Source organism: Excalfactoria chinensis, chromosome 10, assembly GCF_039878825.1.
Source record: "Excalfactoria chinensis isolate bCotChi1 chromosome 10, bCotChi1.hap2, whole genome shotgun sequence".
NCBI classification, from domain to species: Eukaryota; Metazoa; Chordata; class Aves; order Galliformes; family Phasianidae; genus Excalfactoria; species Excalfactoria chinensis.
This window is the reverse complement of record NC_092834.1, coordinates 10,890,543-10,914,829: the sequence shown is the minus strand read 5'-3', so window position 1 is coordinate 10,914,829 and position 24,287 is coordinate 10,890,543. Positions and strand designations below refer to the sequence as shown.

The 24,287-nt window shown below is 41.6% G+C and overlaps 1 protein-coding gene across 6 annotated transcripts; it reads right to left on the bottom strand.

Moving 5' to 3' along the window:
• Positions 1-474: 474 nt before the first annotated feature.
• LOC140256798 (tropomodulin-3-like) lies at positions 475-24,263 on the bottom strand. 6 transcript variants are annotated; one of them, XR_011904859.1, is made up of 11 exons: positions 24,177-24,263; positions 18,524-18,710; positions 17,107-17,263; positions 9,604-9,726; positions 9,020-9,109; positions 8,390-8,520; positions 7,108-7,215; positions 5,730-5,873; positions 5,242-5,386; positions 3,960-4,276; positions 476-3,472 (listed from the first exon to the last, which is right to left on the bottom strand). XR_011904859.1 is itself a non-coding variant. In XM_072345601.1 (10 exons), exons 2-10 carry the CDS (start codon positions 18,647-18,649, stop codon positions 3,438-3,440), a joined length of 1,059 nt encoding a protein of 352 aa, XP_072201702.1. In that variant the 5' UTR covers positions 18,650-18,710; positions 24,177-24,263; the 3' UTR covers positions 475-3,437. The 6 variants fall into 6 exon arrangements, 1 of the variants encoding a protein (XP_072201702.1); XR_011904858.1 differs by having other exon boundaries at positions 4,139-4,276; XR_011904860.1 differs by lacking the exon at positions 24,177-24,263 and adding an exon at positions 24,139-24,170 and having other exon boundaries at positions 1,696-3,472; positions 4,139-4,276.
• Positions 24,264-24,287: the final 24 nt, after the last annotated feature.

Below are 24,287 nucleotides of genomic sequence, written 5' to 3'. Positions count from 1 at the left end.
GAACAGACACGAGGCTCACCAGCCTATAGTTCCCCAGGTCCTCCTTTCTTAAAAGGATGTTTCCCTTTTTCCAGTCATCTGGGACTTTGCCTTACAGACATGACTTTTCAAATATGAGGGGCTTGGCAACCACATCAGGACCTTCCTTCAGACCCTGGGATGTCTGCCATTGGGCCCCCTAGACTTGTACACATTCAGTCTCATGAAGCTCTGCTCTTAAAAGGGGTGGGATCTCATTCCCCCATCTCCCACCTAGAGGTTCAGGGACACAAGAGGTATGGAAGCCTGACTGGCAGTGAAAATCAAGACATTGTGGAGATGCTGAGCTTCTCTAGCATCTTCTGTCAAGCAAGGCCAGCTCCAAGTACGTGCACCACACAGCAGAGCTCATGTAGAGAACAGGCAGAACCACAGACAGCTCAGTAGCGTAGTATTACGTACTATTTAAAAAACAAACAAAATGATACAACAGTTTAATCATTCAAAAAAATTTTACTGCTTTACAGTCTGACAGCATATAGTGCTGATAAGCTAGAACACTCAATTCACATTTCCTCAATGGAAATTTAAATTGAATACATGCTCGTTTATAGCCTACAAGGTGTAGAGAGAATGAGGCTATTTCTTTAAAATACAACAGTATGTAGATAATTGTTTTGGAATATAGTCTACATTTCCATGCTTCGATTGAAGCCAATGGAATCAATGCATGGTTATTTGGCTTCTGCATTAAACCTGGAAAAGAATCTAGAAGAAGAGTACCACCTCCTTTGGAAAAAGACCTTGCATTTATGGTAGCTAGTTATCAAAGTAATACCACTTCTACACTCGAAGTCATACTCTACACTTGAAACCATTAACTCCCAGCACTCATCTTGGCTTAAGACTGTTTATGATTCTTGGCTACGGACTGAATTCTTTCATTTATTCCAAAATGGCTATATACTGTAGGTACAAAAGTGTTACAACCATTTTAACCGGTCCATGTTTCATGCCAAATGTCTTTCAACAGTTGAGGGGAAGTTTTCTATGCCCAGCATCAAATACCTACCTTGAAAGGGCCAACAAACAAATTCTTAGCAGTTAACCAGTTAAGAAAGGTCCTCTACTATTGCCTATGACAGGACACCTGAGAGAACTTAAAAGCCTTTGACTGAAGTATTAACCAGCTCAACTTCATTCTATAAAGTAATAAAAAAGAGATTTCGGCTATCATTTCCATAATCCAGCCATTCATTTTTCCCCTTCATCTTCAGGTAGGACATAACTGCATAATCCTGTTTGATAGTATAAAATACGTTGTCACAGAATCACAACACGTGAACAGATAACATGGACATGCAGCCCTTCAAGAAAAGAAGGAAAACATCATAGACTATTTTTTGACACAAAATTATTATGGTGCCTGGCAAATGAGAAGTTCAGCTTTAGGCAACTGAACACATTACAGGCTTTGGCCACGTTTATACATCATTCCTGTCTGTAAAAAGCAAAAAAACCCAAACCACTTAACTTGTGAATATACCCATAGTATGTGAGACTTAAAACTTAGCATCTAGGAAGCTCTTGAAAATTCATAAAAGCCAAAATCAAAAGAAGCCTTTTTTATTGCTACTAGTCAGATCACTCCTGGTTGCTTCAAACTTACACTCTATAAAGTCTTTGGTTTTAATAGAATTGATTCCAGTAGCTTTTCAGAGCACACATTTATTTGTAATTAGGCAATAAAAGGCCAATTTTGAAACAGGAAAAATATGTTCTTCCTCGGTTAAAAACCAGTTAAATACATCTTCATTGAAGGCACTATAGTTTCGAATTTGCTGTACATGCTGTACAGTTGCAGTAAAATTGGAAGTCATCTGCAGAATAAAGCCTGTCTAAAATCCAAGACATCATTTGCAGAAAATTATAACACAGGCACAGTGTCAGAGGGTTGCTCTGTTAATTCTTATAGTACATACAACATGATGCAAAAAAGAGTTTCAATCCTATACATCTCCTATATATAAAATGCTCACTGTATGACGATCCTTTGATGAAGAGTTGTCAGTTGAGTTCTCATAAATATATCTGAGCAGTCCTTCACAATGTTTTGTTACTTTATGGTCTCATGACAACATAAGCTCGGTATGGTACAGTCCAAACAAGCCCACAGCAAAAAGCCCATAGATTTTCATTATTTCAAATACGTGTACTTCGATTATGTACAGAAATTTAAGTGATTCTTGCGGCCTTAGCAATTGGCATAGATACAGACCTTGAAATGCTTGAATAAGTACTGTATTATGCAAATTTGACACTACACATTGCTTAATTTCTGTGAGTCGTAGTGTTCCAAACATCAAGCCTTTCAAGAAAGCGTTATTTCATTGTTTCATGAAAAGTTATACATTTATATGAAGCACTAACAATTTAATGCAATAGCTCGTAAAAAAGGATTTTCCATTTGCCAGAACCTTAGGACCCACTGATGTTTATAATTAAGGTTGTTTCTCCTGTACTAAATTAGGCAAATTTAACAAAAGCTTGTCCATGACTTCTAGAGAAATTCATACTAGTTATGCGCGTTGATAGGAATTCTTAAACAAAGGCTATAAACTAAATGCTGATGAGCACATGATAGTCTACAAGTGTCCAGTTTAGATACAGAGAAAGTTACAATTTGGGGACATTTAAAAAGACTTTTAGGACTTGAGCAGAATAAGGAAGAACCCACTTTGCAAGGTTTTTACCTTGTTTTTTTTGCAAGGCTCCCACTTTTTGTTTTTTTTGTTGTTTTTTTTTTTTTTTAGTTAGTCCCTCAAATCTCTTGGAAGAAAAGTCTATTTTGCCTGTTTTTAAGGGATGTTTACACTTAATCACAGTATCAAGAACAAATCAAAACAACAACAACAAAAAAAATACAAATAAGACAATTGTGAAAGATTTCCCTTCAGTGCATATGAGCAAGGATGAACAGCTCTAAACAATGAGTCCAACTATTGTGTGAAGAATCCATTATGACTACAGCGTTGTCCTCCAGAACATACATACCCCTTCATGTAAATGAGCACCCCTAGATAGAAAACATTTCAATTGGGTCATTATATGCCCAGTGATCTTGAACGTCCCATTCTTTGACTACAGACAGCTATACAATTGATTTGCAATTACATTTTTAGTAGAAAGCACAGCCAAGGCCTTAAAATACAAAATAAAAAGTTCTTTAAAAAAACCCAAACAAAAACAATCACAAACTGGATCTGTACACGGATTGGTGCGGTTATGAAAAACGTGATGCATACCAACAGATTATTAATATAACTTTGCTTTAAAAGGAATGGGGTTTCCAGTCTTTTCCCTTCTAACCCAGGTAAATGCAGTCCAAGATTGCCAAAGCCCACCGTGAGGAGCGTGCTTTGAAGACCCTTGAAATCTTCACACAGTTCTAACAAGATCTACTGGCTGTCTCCTTCAACCCTTCTCTTGCGAACTGTAACAAAACAGAAAAAGATGTGTGTTAAACTATTGTTGTTACTATATTACATATTTCTGCATCGTTGGTATGCAGTATGGTTCCCTACTTTGCTGCATAAATGCTCATGCGGTGCAGTCTCAAGTCATCAACATTTAATATTATCCACCATTTACATAAGAACAGGTTAAAATATTTGTTAGGAAAATCATTTAGGAAACATTATCCATTTTACCTTAAGTAAGCAGATTTAACCAGTTAGTCTTTGTTTTCATTGCCATAGTTTACTTGGCTTTGAAAGAAACAATGTAAGACTTTCAAGAATACCCAATAAGATTTACACACATTTAAATTTATACACACTCAAAGGAACAAAACTAAATTAAAAAACCATTCAAGATGCTACATTCAATAGCCTAAAGCATTCCATTTATTAATGAAAATGTTCAGTTACCATAAAATGCAAAAGCAACAAAGATTCATGAATAAAATCACCAATGCTCACATGCTGCCCTGGCTTTACGCAGGATTCCCTGAACGCCTTCTAATTCTCCACTCATGCAGTTAAAGGCAATATGCACGCAGTTTCAGACAAAGAAGGAAGGGGAAGCAGTACAGCACAGTGCAGACAATGGAGAAAGATGCAGAGTTCATTTCTTTTTTTAATGTAAAGAAGTCACGTACAAAGAAAACTGAAAGAATGAGCATCTCGGTTTTCAGTGCTTGACACCCAAGTGGGCACTCCAAGTAACCTGTCTGTGCAGCTTCAGGGCTGAAGAGGTGAAAAGGTATTTGCAGAATTTTTTACTTGGATACTCCAGACTAAGAAAGCAAGGAAAAACAGGCAAGATATCAATAGAAACATAGATTTCCAGCAGTCAAACACTAGAATGAGAACTAGCCAAAAGAGAAGCCTTAAAGGACAGAGACATACGGAGTGACAAGAAAAAAACAAACTGGTTTGGAATTAATTTTGAGAAACACCTACACACATTTCAGTGCCTTTCTTCTGTCTCTATTCTACCTGGCCCTTACCAATTCACAAAGCATCCAACCCAACAAAGCCTAATGAAACGGAATTTTAAAATGCAGTTCTAATTAAATATACTGACCTCCTTTGACTTGTCATAGTTGAAACCCTTCAAGTATTTGACACTATTATATAAGAGATTTCCATTCACGTGTTATACTGTTAACCAATTTTCTGTTGCTTTGTTTAGTTAGCGTTCTAATGTGAGCTCCAAACAAAACTAAATGTAGCAAATAAAGACAGCACTGCTACCTCTATATTTAAGAGAGGTGGGGAAGGCACCAATGCATTAATGGAGCTGTAAGGGAAGAGGTGATTGTGCCAACTTCTGCACATGACAGTGAGTTCACCCCTCCCTGCTCAAGCATTCCAAATGAGACTGGGCGTACTAACACGGAGGAGGGTATCTCACACTAATCAATTTAAAAGCAGTCTTTAAAAAGGCAAATATCTGAATAAAACCAAATAATCAAAACTATTATTTTTCTTCCCTTGCTACATCACATCTGGAACATGAATGTTCTTCCTGTTTCTAGACTACGCTAAAAATCCTCAACTCATGCATCTGGACATCTTGCAACAACATAAACAGGGAACATCAAGAAGCAACAGAAGAATAAAAGCACAGGAGAAATCTGAAACTGATTTTTTTTTTCTCTCCTGTTTATATAAAAGGAAAACCTGGAAAAACCAAACAGCTTTAAATGATTGCGTGTGGCACAAGTTTTAAGAGTTACTCTCGACTGACAGGTCTTACCCAAGTCATTGTTTTTTGTGATAGCTGCAGCTGCCCTGGCTCGAGGTCCCTGTTGTGTGAAATGGTACCCAAATTTAAGGATCTTGGTGTTTTCTTCAAGCATCTTGGCAATTTCTACTTCTGCAAGATTACCCAGCTGCTGCCTCTATTGAAATGAAAGACACAAAGACAGCCGAGCTTAGATGTATCCATCCCTCATAAAAAAGAAATCAGTATACCTTCATCATATTAGCCAATAAGTACCTATTTATTTATTAATCTAAAAGGCACAAGCTCATTACTGTATCTTTGTGCACCTTAAAGCACAAAGAAGCACAGAAGTGCTTCTTGAAATAAACGCCTGTGAAAACCTTAAAGACAAACATATAGCCATGAGATATTTAAAATATTTTTGAATATTTATCACAAGAAGCCTAAAAGTACTCAGTCAACAAGGACAGATAGCATGTAAGCACTGATTTTAATTACACTATCGTAGTCTCACTTACCTGATTATCAATTTTGATCTCTGTCAATGTTTCATTGTCTTTCAGCGCATCAACCAGTGCCAGAATTCCAACTCCGGTGATGAAGTTCGATTCTATGTTTAAACTTTTTAATTTTGTGTTTACTCTCAGCATATCTGCAAGTGCCTTTGAATGCAAGAAAGTAGCATTAAACTTTTCAACTGTGCTGCAGTACTTCACAGGACAGAGCAATGGCCACTACCACTAACTCGTTCAATAGGAGCAATGCCTTCACAAATGCATAGTGTAACTTTGCAAGTATTCACTTTTTGAGGCTGAATTGAGTTTTCAAAGCAGGAATTAACTGCATTTTCTTTTTAATAGTACTTAGTTCAAGAAAAGACCTGTCTCACTCTTGTTACAAACTAAAAAGCTACACGGAATATAAATTGTCTGAAATTAGCATATTGGACCAATTCCATTTTGTAAGCTTTCACAGCACGCAATAAGTAATGCAAGCTGCTAAGTAAAGGTCACAGAAAGGGGGTTAAGCCAACTGGAGTGAGAATTAGACATGGTTAATTTGTAAACAGGAGATCTGGCTTTCAAAATGCTTGTGTCTACAGGTTTGGAAGGAAGCAAGAATAAAAAACATGTAAAAACAAAAAAGCACGGGACCCCAAAAATCAACCTTCCACATTCCTATTATAAACGTTTCTGTTCCACTGAAAAGGAACCTTTTAACTGACCCAAAACAAAGCCTTTTAGTGTTTATTCACTTAACTGAACAATTGAAGCTAAAACAAGTGCAAAGGATTGCCCCAGCACATTTGTTAGTGCTGTTTTCTTACCTCTTTATGTGCAAATAAGTAAGGAACTACTTTTGATTCTGAATAGAAAAACAGGACCAAAGATAAAGGACTTTGGTTTCAATTGTGTTAAACTAAATACTGTTAATGCCAATGCACTGAGCCTATCTTTGGTAGCAGGAAGATCAGAGAGATGGGTATTTTACCATTCTCTTCAACTAAAACTCTACTTAGTTGAAAAACGCAGTGAGCATTTACAGTCTCAATTGTATTTTCTTTGAAGTGAATTTTGAGTATGCTCCTAATTCATGGCATGAACATTAGTAATTAAACCACTAGGAAAGAAAATAAAAACAGGAAGGAGGTTAGCAAAATGAAATTCCCATTAATGTCCTGATCTGATGCACTGCTGTATAGTCATCAAGTTATTGTTTACCAAATGCAATACAGCAAAGCTTTGCTAAAGTAAACATACAATACAGAGTAAAAGAAATGAATCATTTTCATATTGAAAATTATACACACACAGGATTCTATTCTATCCCTTACTGACATCTTTCCAGCCTAATTTCCCTTGTATCCCACTGAAGCACATTCGCACAAGTACTTACAACAGCAACAGGATCATTACTTCGGGTGGCTGCAAGGCTAAAATTCTTCACATGTGTGTTGGTTTCTAGAGCTTTTGCAAATTCTTTCAGTGTTGGAATTGGTATGTTCTTGAAATAAAAATAGCATTTCAGTCTCTCGAGATGCATAAGTTTAACCCCCACTCTCCACCCCAAATTCTTCCATTGCCTTATTCTCTTCATACCACAACACACCATATTATTAACCACTGCTGGTCTCCAGCAGTCTCACAGTAAAGGCTTAGATGTGTAGCAAAGCTACATGCAAGATGCAGTAGTTGCCAGTTGGCAACTTTATGAAGCAAAGTCACCTTTTATTAAACTAATGCCAATGCCACAATGGAAGGGTTAAAAGATATTTGGTTGTCTTGGAAATGTTACTGAGCTTACGTGAATGCTCTCCTTACTATCACTACCATAGTAATCTCTCACACAGAGGAAATTAAGAGCTCTAAACTGGCAAAACCAATAGAATTCCATTCTCTGTGTTATATTAAAAATAATCTCAGAATTCACCAATTTACAAAGTAGTACCAACCAACTGTAAAAGGAATACTTTTAGACAATTGATTACACTAGCGAGTTTCTCAGCTCATTATAATAGCAGTTTTATTCTGTTACCTTTTTAAATACTCTGGCCAGTACTTCACTGTTGTGCAATGTTCTTAAATCATGCATTTTTTTAATAGCAACAAATAGCAACTGCCAGTGAGACAGTGCAAAAGCAGCGACAAGCAGCTGGCTGCAGCAAGTCAGTTGTGTTATAGTTCTTTTTTCTTACAGGTATCTACAGATACACACACACAGAAATGTTCAGTCACGTTGAAAAACAATTCGTAAGAGCTGATAATTGCTGACAGCTCTTCTGTACAAGAATCAGAAGAATATTAGGTACAAACTCCATTTGGTTTGCACTAGCAGTAACTGAGAGCACACTGCTTCACAAAACACAAAGGATTTAAAGCAGTTAACTCCATGATGGTGAACTGCTGGAACTGTCACCAGCTTGGCAGCAACAGGAACCTGGTTTGACAGTAAGTAAACCTGAGACTGTTAGAGCATGTATTTTGTGAAAGATACCAAGATGGTTTACTGCTTTATCTCAGACCAGAAACTTGCAGCTAATGCACACTGCAACATTTGGCAGGAAGGCTTCTATACTTAGAATAAGCCCATTGTGTCCACTCACTCATAGAGCTGTACAGCTTTAAGTGTCTTCTGCCAAAAAAATGCAGCATATTTCCTGCATAATTCAGGTAATTACCTTGATGTTATTTAGATTAACTTCAACAAGACGGGAATCATTATCTTTAATCCTTTGCAGAGTCTCCTCCACATTTGTGGGATTTGGTGGTTCATCAAAAACAGGTAACATTTTTTCACCTTTTACTATATCTGAAAAGCAAGGGATACAATTGCAATCAAACAGTTACATACATTGACTGTACACATATGATACATTATATATATATATATATACTATATATATATATATAATATATATATAATGTTTACTGTATTTAAAGACCACTTCCTCAGTCTTCACATCTCTCCCTCACCCAAGAAGTATACCATCATTTCTGACTATATTTTTATCAAGTTCAGTCCTCCTCCAATGTTCCCACAGCCTTTCTCCTTTTCTCCATCATGAGCTTTTTTCCAGAAAGCACACAGGATTTGAATTACAAACACACACATTAAACCTAAAAGCAACTGCATACAAATGCACTTCTGTGCCCACTTCCATCTCTCCAGAGATATCTCTCCATTAACTACAGAATAGGTTCAAGCGTAAGTAATTCCACTCTTGCCAGAACTCAACTAGTAGTTAACACTACAGTAAGGGTTTGCAGTACAAATAACACATTTATTTTGCACTTGTGTAAATACTTACTTGAAAAGCTGTCTTTGCCAACCCCATTACTGGTTCCTACTATATCGCAGAACTGATTGTTTGTTATCAAGTTGGACATTCCCAGTATAGCTGTTAATAGAGAAAAAAAAAAAAAAAGAAGAACAATTTTAGTGTAGAAAAAATTCTAATGTGGTAGAAAAGACTTTTTAGTTAGCTTTCATGCCATAGAAAGTTTCAACCACGCCAGGTTCAGGCATCACAGTTAAAAGCGCAGTTCAGCCAAAGCGTTCTTGACTGAGGCTTTAGGAATATAAGCATGTATCAACACATATGTATGAAAAAGCAGCTATGAATGCTAAACAAAAAGCAGCCTGGCCTGAGGAATGAACTGAAAGGGTCTGAGTTTTAAAATCAGGAATCTTAAGCCAAAACATTCTTATATATCAGCACAAACCAACAAAGACGATACGCTGCAAACAGACTAGCATTTAATTTGACCTACGTAGTAGTTCCTACTACATTTCAGACAACAAACAACCTCTAACATTAATTGTACATCTCTGTTTTCTAAACATGCAGTGGCCCAGTCATACTTTCAACATAAAGAAACGCACAGCACTAACCTGCGAGGTCACACAGCTCTGTGTCTGTGGCACTTGTCAAGGCTTCCTCCAGTTCTGGATCAAGAGCAATTTTTTCTTCTGCAAAAGACTGGGCAGGCTTTTGCTTTGGGATAAATATTTTCCCTGGAGTAAAGAAAGTGAAAAGTTGTATATTACTTTGCATTAAATAGCTACTTTAAACTTTTCTGTTCATAAGGGATACATGTAACATTTTAGAAATCCTAAGACAGTGTGGGCAACAAAGTCCTGTATAGCAGAACAAAACTGATACGTTCAACAGAAGTTTTTCACAACTAGAAAACTTTCATCTTAATGGATATTCAAAGTTTTTGTGTGCTGTTAAAGATCAGGAAAAGAGAGTGAAGGTGAAAAAACAGTATATTTATCAGATACATGCAAGTCTAATAGCATTGGTCTACAATTGCATCTTACTAAAGACAAGGATGATCCACCTTGGCTGTCACCATCTGGGCATGTTCAGCCTGCCCGCCTGGGCCACCAGAAGCCAAAGCTGAGGGCACAGCTTGCAGCAGCACTTAACTGCTCCCGACGGTGGAAGGTGGTGTCCACAATCCCAGACTTCTCAGTTCCTTCAGGAATCCACCCTTCCATACCCACAGTAAGGCATTTCCACATCTCCCACGGAGCACTCCAGCTCATCCCCCACCCAGCAGCAGGCCAGCTGGGCAGGAGCCAGGAGCAGAGTATTTTGTTCCTTGTACACATACAAGTGTATCTTGTTACATGTTTGGACTAAAACTAACTTTAGCATTTCTAAATGCCTCCCAGAGACAAGATGCTTTAAAGGAATCTTTTAGTTTAAGGCACGAGTGATAAATACATCTGACTACTTTGATACACCCGACACAGTGCATCTTCTACTCTCATTTCACTGTATCAGTATCGCCTTCCAGGGCAGGAATAATTTTCAGCTTAAACTGGATTTTTTAAAAGAGATAACACATGACAATCTCATCATCTGCATTTGTGTTGTTTTCCTTCAGTCACATGGACTAGGAAATAAGTGAGGCTGGTAGAGCACAAGGAGGAAGAAAGGGAAATGGTGAGACTGAGTGCCTGAGCCTCCACTCAAACCACCTGACTTGCAGCATCAGTGCATCTCATGCTCTTCTCCATACTAAGCTGGCTTCTTCTGTGAACTCCATGTGAATTCTGTTTAGAAACCCAAAAACTCCAGGGCAGCTCTTGGCCCTCTCAGTGGTGTAATTTAATAACCAGTTCTGTACAAAAATAAAAATCCATGTTTGTTAAAAAAAACAAAAAAAAAAACAACAAAAAAACAAAAACAAAAAAACAACTAAAAAGAAAAACCTTAGAAGAATAAGAATGAAATTCTGCCTATTGTAAGGTGACCAATCCTATGAATTATGCTGTTAAAATTTCTCTTTTACTTTCCAGATGAGAAAAGATATTTACACTATGCAAGAAGGCCTATCAAAAATACCAGGTACAGACTTGTGGCAACAAGTGTCTACACAGCACTGTAAGAAAGCATTTTATAGAACACTTTTCCAAGCCGAGACACTCTGTGATTTAGCAAAAAGCACTGGATGACATTTTCTGATCCTGGAGTTGCCTCTTGTGATTATTTCCAGTAAATTCAAACTAAAGATTCTCAAGTTTTCAAGATTTCAGCTTCCAACACATATCTTACAGTGCAGTGTAAGCATCCACAGAGTGGGTGCTTTGGCAGCATTGTGGGATCTCCCCCAGCCTTACCATCAGCTCTTGACTAAACCTTCTATTTCTTTCGGCAAGAAACCCAGGAAGGAGCACAGCCTTCTATCCCCACACCTGTACTAATGCTTTAGTTCCACTCACACTCTGCCCTGTTGCTGAACAGTCCAAACCAGAGAAGTTTCACAATCCTTTTTATCTTCTCAAATCCATTCAGCTACTGATTCTTATTCCTCACCACAAGTAGCTGTGCAGCAGGCGGGGGGGGGGGAGAAGCAACCAGGGCTCAATTAAAAGCAACTTCCTAAATGTTACAGTTTTTAAAACCAGCTTCACTTTAACCTAGCTCAGTCCCCCTTGTCTAACTCATCACGCAGCACCCACAACAAAAGAGAACTACTTCTTCTGGTGTTATCTTACATAATTCTTCAGTTCACAGGTTAGGACCTTCAGGTTCCAAGCATTTGCATCCTGAAAAAATGAGACTAAATTTACCCGTACACATCCAGCTCTTGGGACAACCTTAAAAAAAGAAAAAGAAAAAAAAAAAAAAAGAAAAAAAAAAAAGAGAGAGAAGAAGTTTCTCTTAAAGCCAAAATGTTAAAAGCCGCTCCCTTCCAGAAGTACAAATTACAGCCAACTCCAGGCACATGAACTGGGTCAGGAGCAGTTTTTGTTATAAACCAGGTCACACCCTTGTGTATACAATCTCTCATTCACTCGCCTTAGCCCAGAGTTCAGAGATTCGCAGCATGTACATGACAGCAAGTCCTTCCCTGCTTCCAGCAATCAGCAAATACTTCAAAAAAACACCTCCCCACCTCTGGGGACGATGATGTAACTCATAGGCTGCTGCCAAGGCACTCTGGAGATCTCCTCCCCCCTTTTCTTTTCGTTTTGCTTGGTTTTATAATACACATCTGCACAGTCTATATGATGAGCAGCTTCCTTGGCTTTTAGGTGGAACACTTCCAAACAGCACAAAGAAACATGGCGTCCTCCTTGCTCTTCAGCCAACAAGGACACTGCAAAGATTAAACACCACAGCACAAAAAGGCAAGTTTCAGACATGTCCATATGAGCTCTGTAATAATTATATATTCAGGTGTTTCATGGCTTTGGCTAACATCTTAAATGATCTACATCTTCGGATTAAGTCACAGCCTTTCTTTGTAGCAGAATGAACTTGCAGTTCCAAGTTACACAGCAGCATATCCCACTAAAGGCAGGAGAGCTGAATGATGTGTGTTGAAGCACACACGACACTGCACGTAGTACCCAACATGGGATGGAAGGCCTTGCAGAGTGTTCAGGAGTGCTCAGCACAGCCGTGCGCTCAGCACTGCCAGCACCATTCCCCCATAGCCCAGGAGGCCCCCAGTGACCATGAGCAGCAGGCCAGAACAAAGCCCCACATCAGTTTTGCAGCTCTCTGAGGAGGAAGAAGAACCAGATGTCACTTGAGGGCAACCTCCTGTCATCAGTGACTTCATGAAGAGGGGCGCACAACATCTAACATATCCTATATACCTTACATTCACTAAACATTCGGAGGTACAGAGGTTGTTTTGATCCACAACTTAATCACCAGGTGTTACCACACAACAGGCTCGTGCTCATCAATTTGCTTACGAGTCTATGTGAACATTAATCTTTTTGTAATTCAGCTTAGAAAAGTTGTTTTCCTCGGTGTCTAACTGAGGAAATTGCACTGTTATCCATCATTTGTCTACAGGACACGTGGCTGTGAATTACAACACTGTTATACGTTAAGGCTGGTATATCACATGCTATTTCGTTCCAGGGCCCTCGTATGGTGAACGTCAATTCGACAAGTTGTTTCTTCAAAGCTCGTACAAGACATTAACTTCATTTCACAACATGTAACACGTTTCCTTTAAAGATTAGTGATCGAAAGGCAAACAGGAGAAGCAGCATCCTAAATTCAAATAGTGACCGAGCACAGCGCAAACCGGCCAGGCAGGTCAGCACCAAAATAGCTCACACCTATGTCAACCTAACAACACTTTCTGGGCAATAGAGCAGAATAAGAAAAAGCAGAAGTCACACGAAAAGCAAACCTGTGCAGAGGAAACACAGCCTGGCGGGAACACTGGGAGAAAGCTGGAAAAGTGCAATGAGATGAGGGCAAAGCCTAGAAGGACAAACCTTGTTTTATTTAATACTTTGCTAATGCCTTACACCGCACAGCTGAAAGTACGTCACAAACGTCAGGTACACTTCTGCTTCATGTCAGTTGCAATAATTATCACATTTTGCTGTTCATAGAAGCATGGAACCTGGTGGAGCTGAGTGGGGAGCATGGGCAGGGCACCAGTGCCCAGAGCTGAAGCCCCCCTCCTCTGTTGGGATGGGGCATCCTGCTCACTGCAGTGTGCCTTGGGAGATCCTTCTGGCATGCTCATGGACGTATACCGAGACAAAGCCAGTTCTGTTTAAATTATTACCCCATTGGTTTCATGAATCTCTTGCCTGAATTATTCGTCAGGCAACAATGGTTCACTGTATGGTTCAACACTTAATTGGAATGGAATGTGACTGAAGTCACTACATCTTGTTTAAAAACAAAGTATGTTTTAAAGGATGCTTCTTGAAACCAGGCCAGGAACTGGGAAAATAAAATATAACAATTTAGGGATTGTTAAGCATCACATTCATCCAACACAGTCCATCTCACTATATCAGGGCACTTTATGTGATTTTGCATCTTCCACATCTCACAACACAGCAAAAAAATAGTTAAAATCTGGAGAACTCATATTGCCTAGCAGTGAAAAAGATGAACATTGTTCTAATAATATGTTAACTCAAAATGAATGAGGACAACTGGAAGAGGGAAGTAGGGAAACAAGGTCACCAGGGTTAGTAACAACCCAGAGTGAGCTGCTCTGATAAACCTGCAGGCGCAGTCACTATGATAGACACTGGTTCTACAGGCAGAGATACAGAGAAGGATAGATTCCTCCTTTCTTACTGCATGGAAGGGGTAATTAGACCACATTAGACCAGAGAGAGCAGCCAGGCATACACAAATACGATAGCCAACCCTGCCTCACAAAAATGGCACCAAGAAAGTAGCTACAATTCTGATCCATCTCTCTCACCTGTGATCCTTTCGATCTGAAGGTTAGGGTTGACGGTCTTCTTCTGAATTAGCAGCATAACCAAGTAAAATGTTCCACCCACCCCATTCCACAACTTGCTAGCTGCACTTCTCTAGTCAAACAGTAAGGAGTGAGCCCTTTTATTTTTCCTCCTCTTAACATTACAAAATTACAGAAGGATGGTTGTTAGTTTGTAGGTTTTTTATCCACAGAGTCCTTACCCTAATCCTTACTCTCCTCCCTTTCCAGTTTTCACACCTTGATGAGAGATCACGAGCTCCTCATTTAACGGATTAAGTGATACAGGATTGCCATTTTTGCACAAACCTGACATGAATGCTGCAACAAGTCAAAACCGAACTGTAGAATTTTCAAGGGCGGAAAAGATTATCCCTCAGCTACCCTGCAACGCAGCCAGCCTTCTTCCCTCTCATTTAACAAGGGTGTGAATCTCCACACTGAACACCTGCATTCATATTTTTTCAGTTTGGATGAAAGCAAGCTACATTTCTTTTTCAATGTCATTTTCTTCCTTCATGGTATTAAAAAAGTAGGAAGTTACTATAGTAAATCCTCTTCAAAAGATATGGGAAATTTTATTAACTAAATTTGCATGCCATATTGCAACACCCAGCCTGCTGTTTAGTAATACTTTATTACATAAAGGAAGTGACATTTGAGTTTTCTTAACCAAGATGTGTTACAGTCGGACCTTTCTATTTTCCTACGCAGTTCTCACAGATTTTATCAACCAAAACAAGTAGCTCTGCTGTGTGCATGTATACATAAGCAGGCTTTACAGAGCCACAAAGTGGAATGAAGCACTAGTACATCTTGATGGGAAAAGCAACATGTGCAAAACAACAAAGTGCTCATTAGAGGAAATCCTCTCTGGCCAACCTTACTCCTGAAGGAGCTGAAAGGGATTGCCAAACACCAGAAGCAACGCCACATACTTGGACTCTCCCATCAGACCACTGTGCTGTCTCCAGTACACACCAGCAGGTCTGTTAGGCAAGAAGCAGGCTGGGAAGGAAACACAGGAGCCTAGATAATGCTCACGAAGGCAGCAGCACAGGGAGGATCAAAATGGCAGGTGCTTTCCTCTGCCACCTGCACCCAGTGCTACCCAGCATCATCCTTTACTTGGGTACTTGCATAGATGTAGTCAGAAAACTCTTCCATCAGCAACTAAGTGCCACAGTAAAGTGTTAAGCTAGACAACAGAACCAGAGATTGGCCTGGGTTGAAAAGGACCACAGTGATCATCCAGTTCCAACCCCCTGCTATGTGCAGGGTCACCAACCACCAGACCAGGCTGCCCAGAGCCACATCCAGCTTGCCTTGAACGCCTCCAGGGATGGAGCATCCACAGCCTCCTTGAGCAACCTGTACCAGTGCGTCATCACCCTTGTCCATGTTATAAAGTGACAATCTCTGTAATCCTTAGGAAAGAGACTGAAGTTGAACAATAGCTACAGCTATCTGCACAGAGGAAATGCAAATATCCCCATGAAAAAACATCACTGAATCTACTGCACAATTACAATCATGTATACAAATTCAATAATGAATGAGGACTCAAGTCTCAAATAAGCAATGATTCACAACAGATTTCTGCAGAACCCCGGGGCTTAGTTGCAAACCCTTAAGAAATGAGGAACAATTCTTACGAGAGGAGCCTATTCATCTTGAACAGTCAGAACGCAGTTTATAAGGCGGCTTTGTCAATTCTTACTGCAACAGACGTGCCATGGTGTGGGGAGGGTTCAGATAAGCTAGGACTCAGGAGCAGCTCACAAACACTGGTGAAAGCTAAAAGCCTCCTGCTTTTCATGTGGGGCCAGTACAGGACTGGGAGCTCCTGACCCTATAAGTGATACTCAGTAAGGCACGGTAAGTTTGGGAATTCATCTTGTGAAAGTATAAATGTTGTAAGAATAGATTATTTAAATGTGCATTCTTTTTTCTTTTCTCCTGAAAGTGAAAGCAATTCCATTTTGAGCCAGGGAGAATCCTAGAGACCAGAAGATTTAGAAACCCAGGCTTTAATGATGCACCTATTCTATCAGGTCTGTGTTTCCACAGCTTTTACATCACAAGCCACTGCCAGATTTCAAGGCTTCTTGCAATGTTAAGTATATACTTAACTAATAATAACTATGCAGTCTTATTAAAATCTTTCACTAATGATACCAGAAAAACAACATGATTGCTTACGCCACTTGCTCAAAAATGCTGTAGGCTAATAATGCCAGACATTACTGGGTATCTACCATGACACATCATTCTACTGCTGTGTTTCAAATTCAGTCCAGTATTACAAATATCACTGTCTGTACTCAGTGGGGCGTAAGCTAGAGGCACAACAGTATTTGTTACTATTGATACAAATCCAGGGGTAGTTCTTATTTGGAGAACGTCACCCCCATCAGAACTTGACAACCTTTGGTAAAATCTTTTGAGTTGTATTTTTTTTCCTGCACTACACGCACATGGCACACCAGCCCCAGAGCCACATGAGGCTGGAACAGGAAACACCCTGCCTCTGCACAAAGGCACTCCGTGGGCTAGAAAGCAGTTGAGCTGCCATTGCTTTGCTAAACTTTGGTATAGAGTAGCTCAGGCAAGTCCACTTCACAAATCTCCTAAATGCCTACACAGGGAATGGTGTTGTTACCTTTCTTTTCTTTTGTAAAAGGCACGTAGTCTTCCCTGTCTTTGTACTCAAGAGCTTGTTTCTCCAAATACGCAAGGAGACGTTCCCTGTCAAAAGGACCCGAGGCCTTTTTAGCAGTCTGGTCCTTCTGTCGGAAGCCTGCAGGCAGAAGTGCATTCTGCAAAACAAAATGGAGCAAACAAATACAGCTTAAATAGTCTGAGTGAACCTGTTCAGATTCCTCTCCTTCTTCCCCCTCCCTTTCCTCAAAGTTCAAACCCAACATCCTTATGTACAACAGAACCCAGCACAAGGCTTGCTAGTTGTTTAGTGCTTCTTCTCTAGAATGGGCACTGTTTAATTGAAGAACAAATAAACTTCTGCTATTTACAGTTTTAGACAGTAAGCAGCCTTCTTCCTCTACCACTAATTTCCCTGTGCTTAAGACAACTGTCCGCGCTGCTCTCTATTAACAGCACCAAGTACTTCTACTTTTGACCTGATTCAAGTTGCTGTTTTTTCCCATGGTTATGCTTTTTTTATTCTTGCTATATCAACATATTTCAGCTAAAGAAAAAAAGTGCAAACAGAAATTCAGACTCATAAAAAGACAGTCAATCCCATCTGCCAGTTCTCCTCTATTAAAACATCTAAAAACCAACGCAAACCAGAATATCAGGAATATTTTGCTGTACAACAAAACAAGTAGTCACAAAATTCTTAAGCAATCCCTTAAGATCAAGTTGAAAGTTAAATCTGGTGCTAAATAAACAAGAACAGAGAGAATCGGGTGCTGAAAACACTGGTCTTGGATTCAGACACTTACTGAAGAATCTATATAAGATGTCACTCAGCTCTTCATAACAGAAGGCTAAAATATTCTCTAACATCCCACACTGACAACTGTCCAGCTGTTGAGAAATTTTTTGCCTCCTCTTTGCAAAGTCAGCAAGGTACAAGAATGGCAATAGTCAGGCTGCTAGATACAGGATGAGGAATCTTCCTTTGGAAGAGTTTAGTGCCTTCCCTCTCCCATCCAACATTTGAAGTAACAAAAGAGAAATGGATGCAAAGGGCTGTTTACCATCCAACACCAGAAACAGGAAAGTTTAACAGGTCTTTCTAAGTAAATTCTTTCAAGAAGATCACTTAAGAGCAACCTTTCCTGTATAAACAAATCCCACACAGCTCATCCTGACAAACCCCTATTTTATTTTCCTTTGCTATGGTTGTGTTCACATAGCAAACAGGAAACAACCCTGTTGAGACATTATATACACATATGTATCCGTAAATAAGACTGCTAGCAGACTAGGAAAAAATTCCACCCAAGACAGCACTAACTACAAGCTGAGTTGAAGTAACAGAAAGTCTCAAGTTATTGCACATTAATTTATGAACTAATGCAAAGAAATAACTTCTCTCTGCTAATACCTACCTCAGGGTCAAGATCATCCAAAACTGTTTCCAGCTGTTTCAGTTCTTCTTCTGATAATTTGCCAAGGATGTCATCCTCATCAAGATCTTTGTACTTGTCCAAGTCTTTTCGAAATGGGAGCGTCATGACTTGGGCAGCAGCAAGTTGCTCAAATGCTTCAGAACCTGACTCTTATTCTTAACCAGACCTATAAAAGGAGGGGAAAAAAAGGATTATGAAAAAAATAGCTGTAATTAAGGTAAATATCCCAATTAAAAAGCATATTCAGCTTCTAAATGCATTTCTGAAAGGGAAGTTGTTAATCCCTTATTCATACTGATCTGCTGTTCTATGAAAAATGCAGAGTGCTCGGAAGTCTTGCTTCTTCCCTGAGCAGAATCCCACCCTGCAAAGCCCTCTTTCCCATCACATCAACAGCTAAAACAACAACACAGAAGCAAGCTAAACATATTTTAAGATCCACAGCCATACCTAATTCTCTTGAGAACTCCAAAGCTGTATTTTCCACAGAGCAGGGCAGGACGTGGGGTGGGAAGGAGACAACAGTTATACCCCAATTTATAAGCCCAGCTTAATGCCACCAGTTTCTACAGATACTCAGTCAAAAGAGCAGCTGTTTTATACTTGCTGCTGCTGTTCAAGGCCAGTAAAGGAGTACGTCAATACAAACAAGACTTGGTTATTAGTGACTCATATCCTCACCCATTACTTACAGGGGAAGCAGAGGATGTTTATTAATTATATCACTGCAATTGAAGTACCGTTCTGTTCTGTCAGATGAAAATCAAAGCTTAGGGAACACAATGTCTGTGTAACAGTAGTACCAAAAGGACATTAACGGGCTGCGTAATCACTCCCTAATATTACTATTGGAAGAAATCTGGGTCCTTCTAAAGTAGATCCTTCTACTGTACTCTTTACATCCTAAGAGAACACAGGCAACCTTCGATCTAAATGCTCGAGCATTTGGCTTGGAGCAAAACGCACAGTTAATCACAACGATGTTTAAGCAGACAAGTTATTTTTCTCTTATTTCTCCAAGAAGTTTCAGGATTCTGCTGTTGCTCTGCAAAATTCTTGCTTCAAGTTGAATATGCAGACACACACACAAAAAGGGGAGCCTGAATGACTCCCTATGAGCAACAGCATCCTTAACGTATTTGGGAGCTAAAGCAAAATCCATACATCTTAGCTAATTGCCATCCGACTCCTTTCTCAGCTCTATAGAAATACCAAGCAAATAAATGAGGCATTCAGCAAATGTTATTTTTGTTCTATGGAGCCCAAGTCCCAGTTCGGATGATCACATCACATATAGTAACTACATGAATTCAAACCTGAGCTTACCCTGTACTTCAAAAGCAGATGAACAAAGTTATTACCTCTGAAGTAAAAAGGCTGCAAAGCCATGTTATACCAACGGACTGGGCTTACGGGATTCCTTCTCCTCACTTGTTTACCTCCAGAAAGGTCTCTCTCTGAATGCTGGCAGTGACACAGACGTTGGGATATTTTAATTCAGAGACACTGAACAGAGCTGAGCACGTGAAGGTTCAGCCATGTGAAGGTTCAGCCAGGCCGTTGGGCTGTTTCACCTGTAAAGTCTATCTGGCTTTAGCAGGAGCGGTAAATTTCCAGTTGCCACCAAATCTGCAACCCAGCGAGGAACATATTTATAGCTATTTTCAGCACATCTGCTTTTGAAAAGCATTGCTAATACACACTGTAATTTGCTCATAAACCACAGCTGGCATTGATAGGACAACTCGAAGGCTGAGCTAACAACACAGAACAAGATCTCTCAAAAATAACAGCAGTCAGGAGGAATTCTCAGCCTTGTGTTAAGTTACACCAAGAGGATGGCGGCTGGCTTCCCTGGAACTAAAGCCAATGGTGCTGGGAGAGCTCAGGCCTTTCACAAGAGGCCACAGAGCTGAGAGCACCAGATAGAGAATGCAACAGCTGCAGAAGTACAGAGCAGCACACCTACACTTTTCAAAGTAGTGCTCCAAAAGTAACTGGAGAAGCATCTCTCCTGGCTTCTGCACCACATCCTACAGCCCCACGGTGTTTGCTTCTGGAGCTGGATGCCAGCTGAAGAACAACTACACTGCAGCTGCAGCACATGCCACACAATCTGCATGCAAACTTCTCATTCCTAGAGCCTTAATGTTTTCCTCTTCTGCACAATTTAAAACATTAAACACTATCATAAGAGAAAAACATTTCCTGCAGCCACTTACACAGCATTGTTTGTGACCAGGCTGCACAGCCCAAGCCCTAAATCAACGTGCTGCCATTTACCACGTTTCTGCATGGCCATTTGCATCCAAATATTAAAAGGTGTCATTTTAACTGCTAATTACAAGGAGCAGAGTAGTTAGCATGCTGCATGGTAATGCTCCCTTTACTGTGACCGAGGGTAGCACAGCACAACCATACGTTACATCCAGGCAGGCTGTGTTTCCTCTCTATAAATAGCTGCAAAATGCTGTCACTCTGAATTAATTACCTTCTATTTACTGGATTTACATCTTTCATATTGGAAAATGATTCATCATTAATGCCCAGGTCATAACCCATAGCTTCACCTGCCTCTACAGTATAATCAAAGTGTCCACTTCAAACCCTGGAATGCTCACACACACACAAAGAGGGGGAAAAAAAGCATTATAGCAAAAAAAAACACATTAATTTGTAACAGAGACTTCTCCTTAGCAAGAAGAGAACCACCTGTGACCCAGCAAATTCAAGGTGCTTTGCACACGTTTCCTAATATCAAAGTATCAGCCATACGTATGTATAACATGCTAAAAATCAAGTTTTAAAGCATGGTGCCAGGAATTCTCATTGCCTAAAAAGGACATGAAGGCCAGCCAAAGTCATCATCAGATCAAACCATCCCCTCCACCTCCCACCAAACACATTTGGTTTCCTCACTTGCCTTCCATTATTCACGGTAACAGTGCAGCTGAGATTCTTTTTATCACATATATAACTATCACATGGAGAGTAAGCACTTCATTCCAGCAACTTGACAGTCACATAAGAAACACCTGAGGTAGTGGAAACAACCATCTCTTACACTCAAACAAGTTTTAACTCGCTGGCTATTAGAGAAGGTATATTAGAAGGGAAGATATTCTGATGAATCAATGAACAACCGAGGAAGTGAGAAGAGAGCAATTACCTTATTGCAGGCCATTTTATAACTACCAGACTCATCCCTTGCACGGCTGCCAAGCAACTTCCATACACTTCATCTACAACTAAGATATTTTTGTTCTATCTAAAATCACATTAAAAACAAGTTTAAAACCAGTCACTCCCCAGTTTTCTTTGCAAAATTCTGTTATATGTAAGGACATCGTTTCTTGCGACCCCAACAGGAGTAACCGTAGCAATACCTCACCTACAGGATACGAGCCCTGCTGAAGTCCTCTGTAAATGCTTTCTGTAACTTAGGTTTTAAAACAGAAGTAACTTCAGGAACAACGAAGCGAGCTGGTTTTGGCCAGCACGTCCACAGAACTGCCTTAAATCCCACTTGCTCCCTCGGATCCCCCTCCTCACAAGCCCCTGCTGAAGCAGTGTGGCCACAGGTGGCATTTCCCAGGGGAATTTCCACTGTGGCAAAACTACACATTAACTGTTGATGAACGGATTTTGCTCTTGAGGGATCTTCATGCACCAAACCTAGTAGAAAAATGACTTTAACTAACTAAATACTCCCACAAGCTCCCTAGGACAGCTTGCAGCACCTGAGGACTCCGTGGCCAAGCAGCACCACACCAGAAGGCTCTCAGATATCCCCGAGCCCTCTGTGCCCACCTAGTGCAGGGTGGATGGTCCTGGCACTGCAGCTGACATCCCCTGGCTGGGTGACACGGAGCCAGCAGATGGCATCTCTCCTGCGCCTGCAGCTGTGTCTCCAGGAAGGGAGGAAGAGCTGTTCTGGGCTATTTTCCTACATAAACAAGCCTGAGGCTTCATTCTGCTCACACAAACAATCTGCTCAGTTCTATATGGAGCAAACAGAGCCCTCTCAAGTTCACGCATGTCAGTACAGCCACACGGGGACAGAGGTGAGCAGAGAGCAGCACTGAATAACTGAAAGCACAATGAGGGATGGACATTTCCATAGCAAAGGAGATGGGAGAACATCTGCATTCCTGCTCAGTTCTGTTCCATATCAGAGGGCACCCGGGATGCACACAAGACTAGTGATTATGATCCGCATTCCTGTCCAGTTCCACAGCTGTGTGAAATTAAGGCAGTAAGCTTGCTAACAGGGGCCTGCAGCAACAGAGAGGTCACCAGCTGGTGCTGCTCAATGCAACTCCTGCACACCTTGGGAAAACCTGTCACCTACTACTGGGCAGCAGATCCATGCCCTTGCTGGCCTATGGGATACCAGTGGTGGCAGCTGGGGACTAGGAGTGCCTGCCCAGCAGCTCGCCACAGAGCAGAGGCGATGCCCTGGCAGCACGCCCACCTGCAGAACACAGCCAGACCTGCTCATCCAATGCCTGCAAAGCAGGTGCTGTGATCAGAACCAAACACAGGGCATGGACAGGAGAACAGGGGGATGAACACCTCGGAAGCATCCCAAGGAGGCCTGCTATGTGCCACATACTGGCCCAGCGCCCCATTATCACCTATCCAGTGGACATCCCTCCAGCAGAAATCACAGCCCCAGGCAATCCCTGCTCACAGTGCAGCACCATGGCTGCAGGAGCCTTTGACCTCAGCTTTTCAGGCAACCCCTGGACTCTCTTCACCTCTTCAGAGGCACTGATTCACAGCACTCAATCTCAGAGAAACTTCTGCAGACTCTTCAATTAAAGGGAAACAAATCAGCTATACAAGCTGTCTGAAGTAATACATTTGGCTTAACAGCAGAAGGAATTCACATATTCATGTTACATTGCTTGTTTTCCTGTTGCCTTTCACCTCGAGCATCAGATGTCGCGTTTCTGCACTCGTCTATCGTATTTAATGCTTTAAAGCCCCAGCAGCACGGTGCTCGCTACCGGAAGACTCTCATGTCAGCACCACGCCGAGCACCCCTGTCAGCCACCGGAAAAGCGTTCTTCCTCACCGAGTGCCACTAACACGCACGCTTTGTGAGCCGCAGAAAACGCACAGCGAGTTGACAGACGCGGCCAGACCTGCACGCAGAGCTCCCACAGCCGCAGCTCGCGGACCGCACGGCCGAGCGGGGCAGCCCGCAGCGCACCCGGGCCGAGGCAGCGCACGGCGCGGCCCCCCCAGGTCCCCATACAGCCGCCCCGGGGCCGCCCGGCCGAGAGGAGCGGCGGGAGCCGCCCAGCCGGGCCGGGGAGCGAGGAGAGGGAGCGGGCGGGCGCGGCTGGGAGCGGCGCGGGCTGCGGGCGCCGAGGGAGCGACGAACAGAGCGGCGGTCGGGGCCGCAAAGGGCAGCGGGCCGGGCCCGCGCACCGACCCACCCGGCCCCCTCCCTCCATGGGCGGCGGAGCTGCCGCAGCGGCCGCTCCCGCCGGGCTCCCGCTCCCGGGCCGCGCACGGAGCGCTCCGCTCGCTCCTCTCCCGCCCCGCGTCCCCTTCGCCGGCGCTACCCGAACAGCCCAACCGACCCCCGGCTCCGTCCCGGTCCCGGCCGCTCCCCACTCACCCGGGCGGGCGGCAACGACTCAGCTCCCACGGCCACCTCCCAGCCGCGACGCACAGCACCGCCCCGCGCCTGCGCGCCGCCCCCGGGGCGTGACGGGAACTGTAGTGCGGC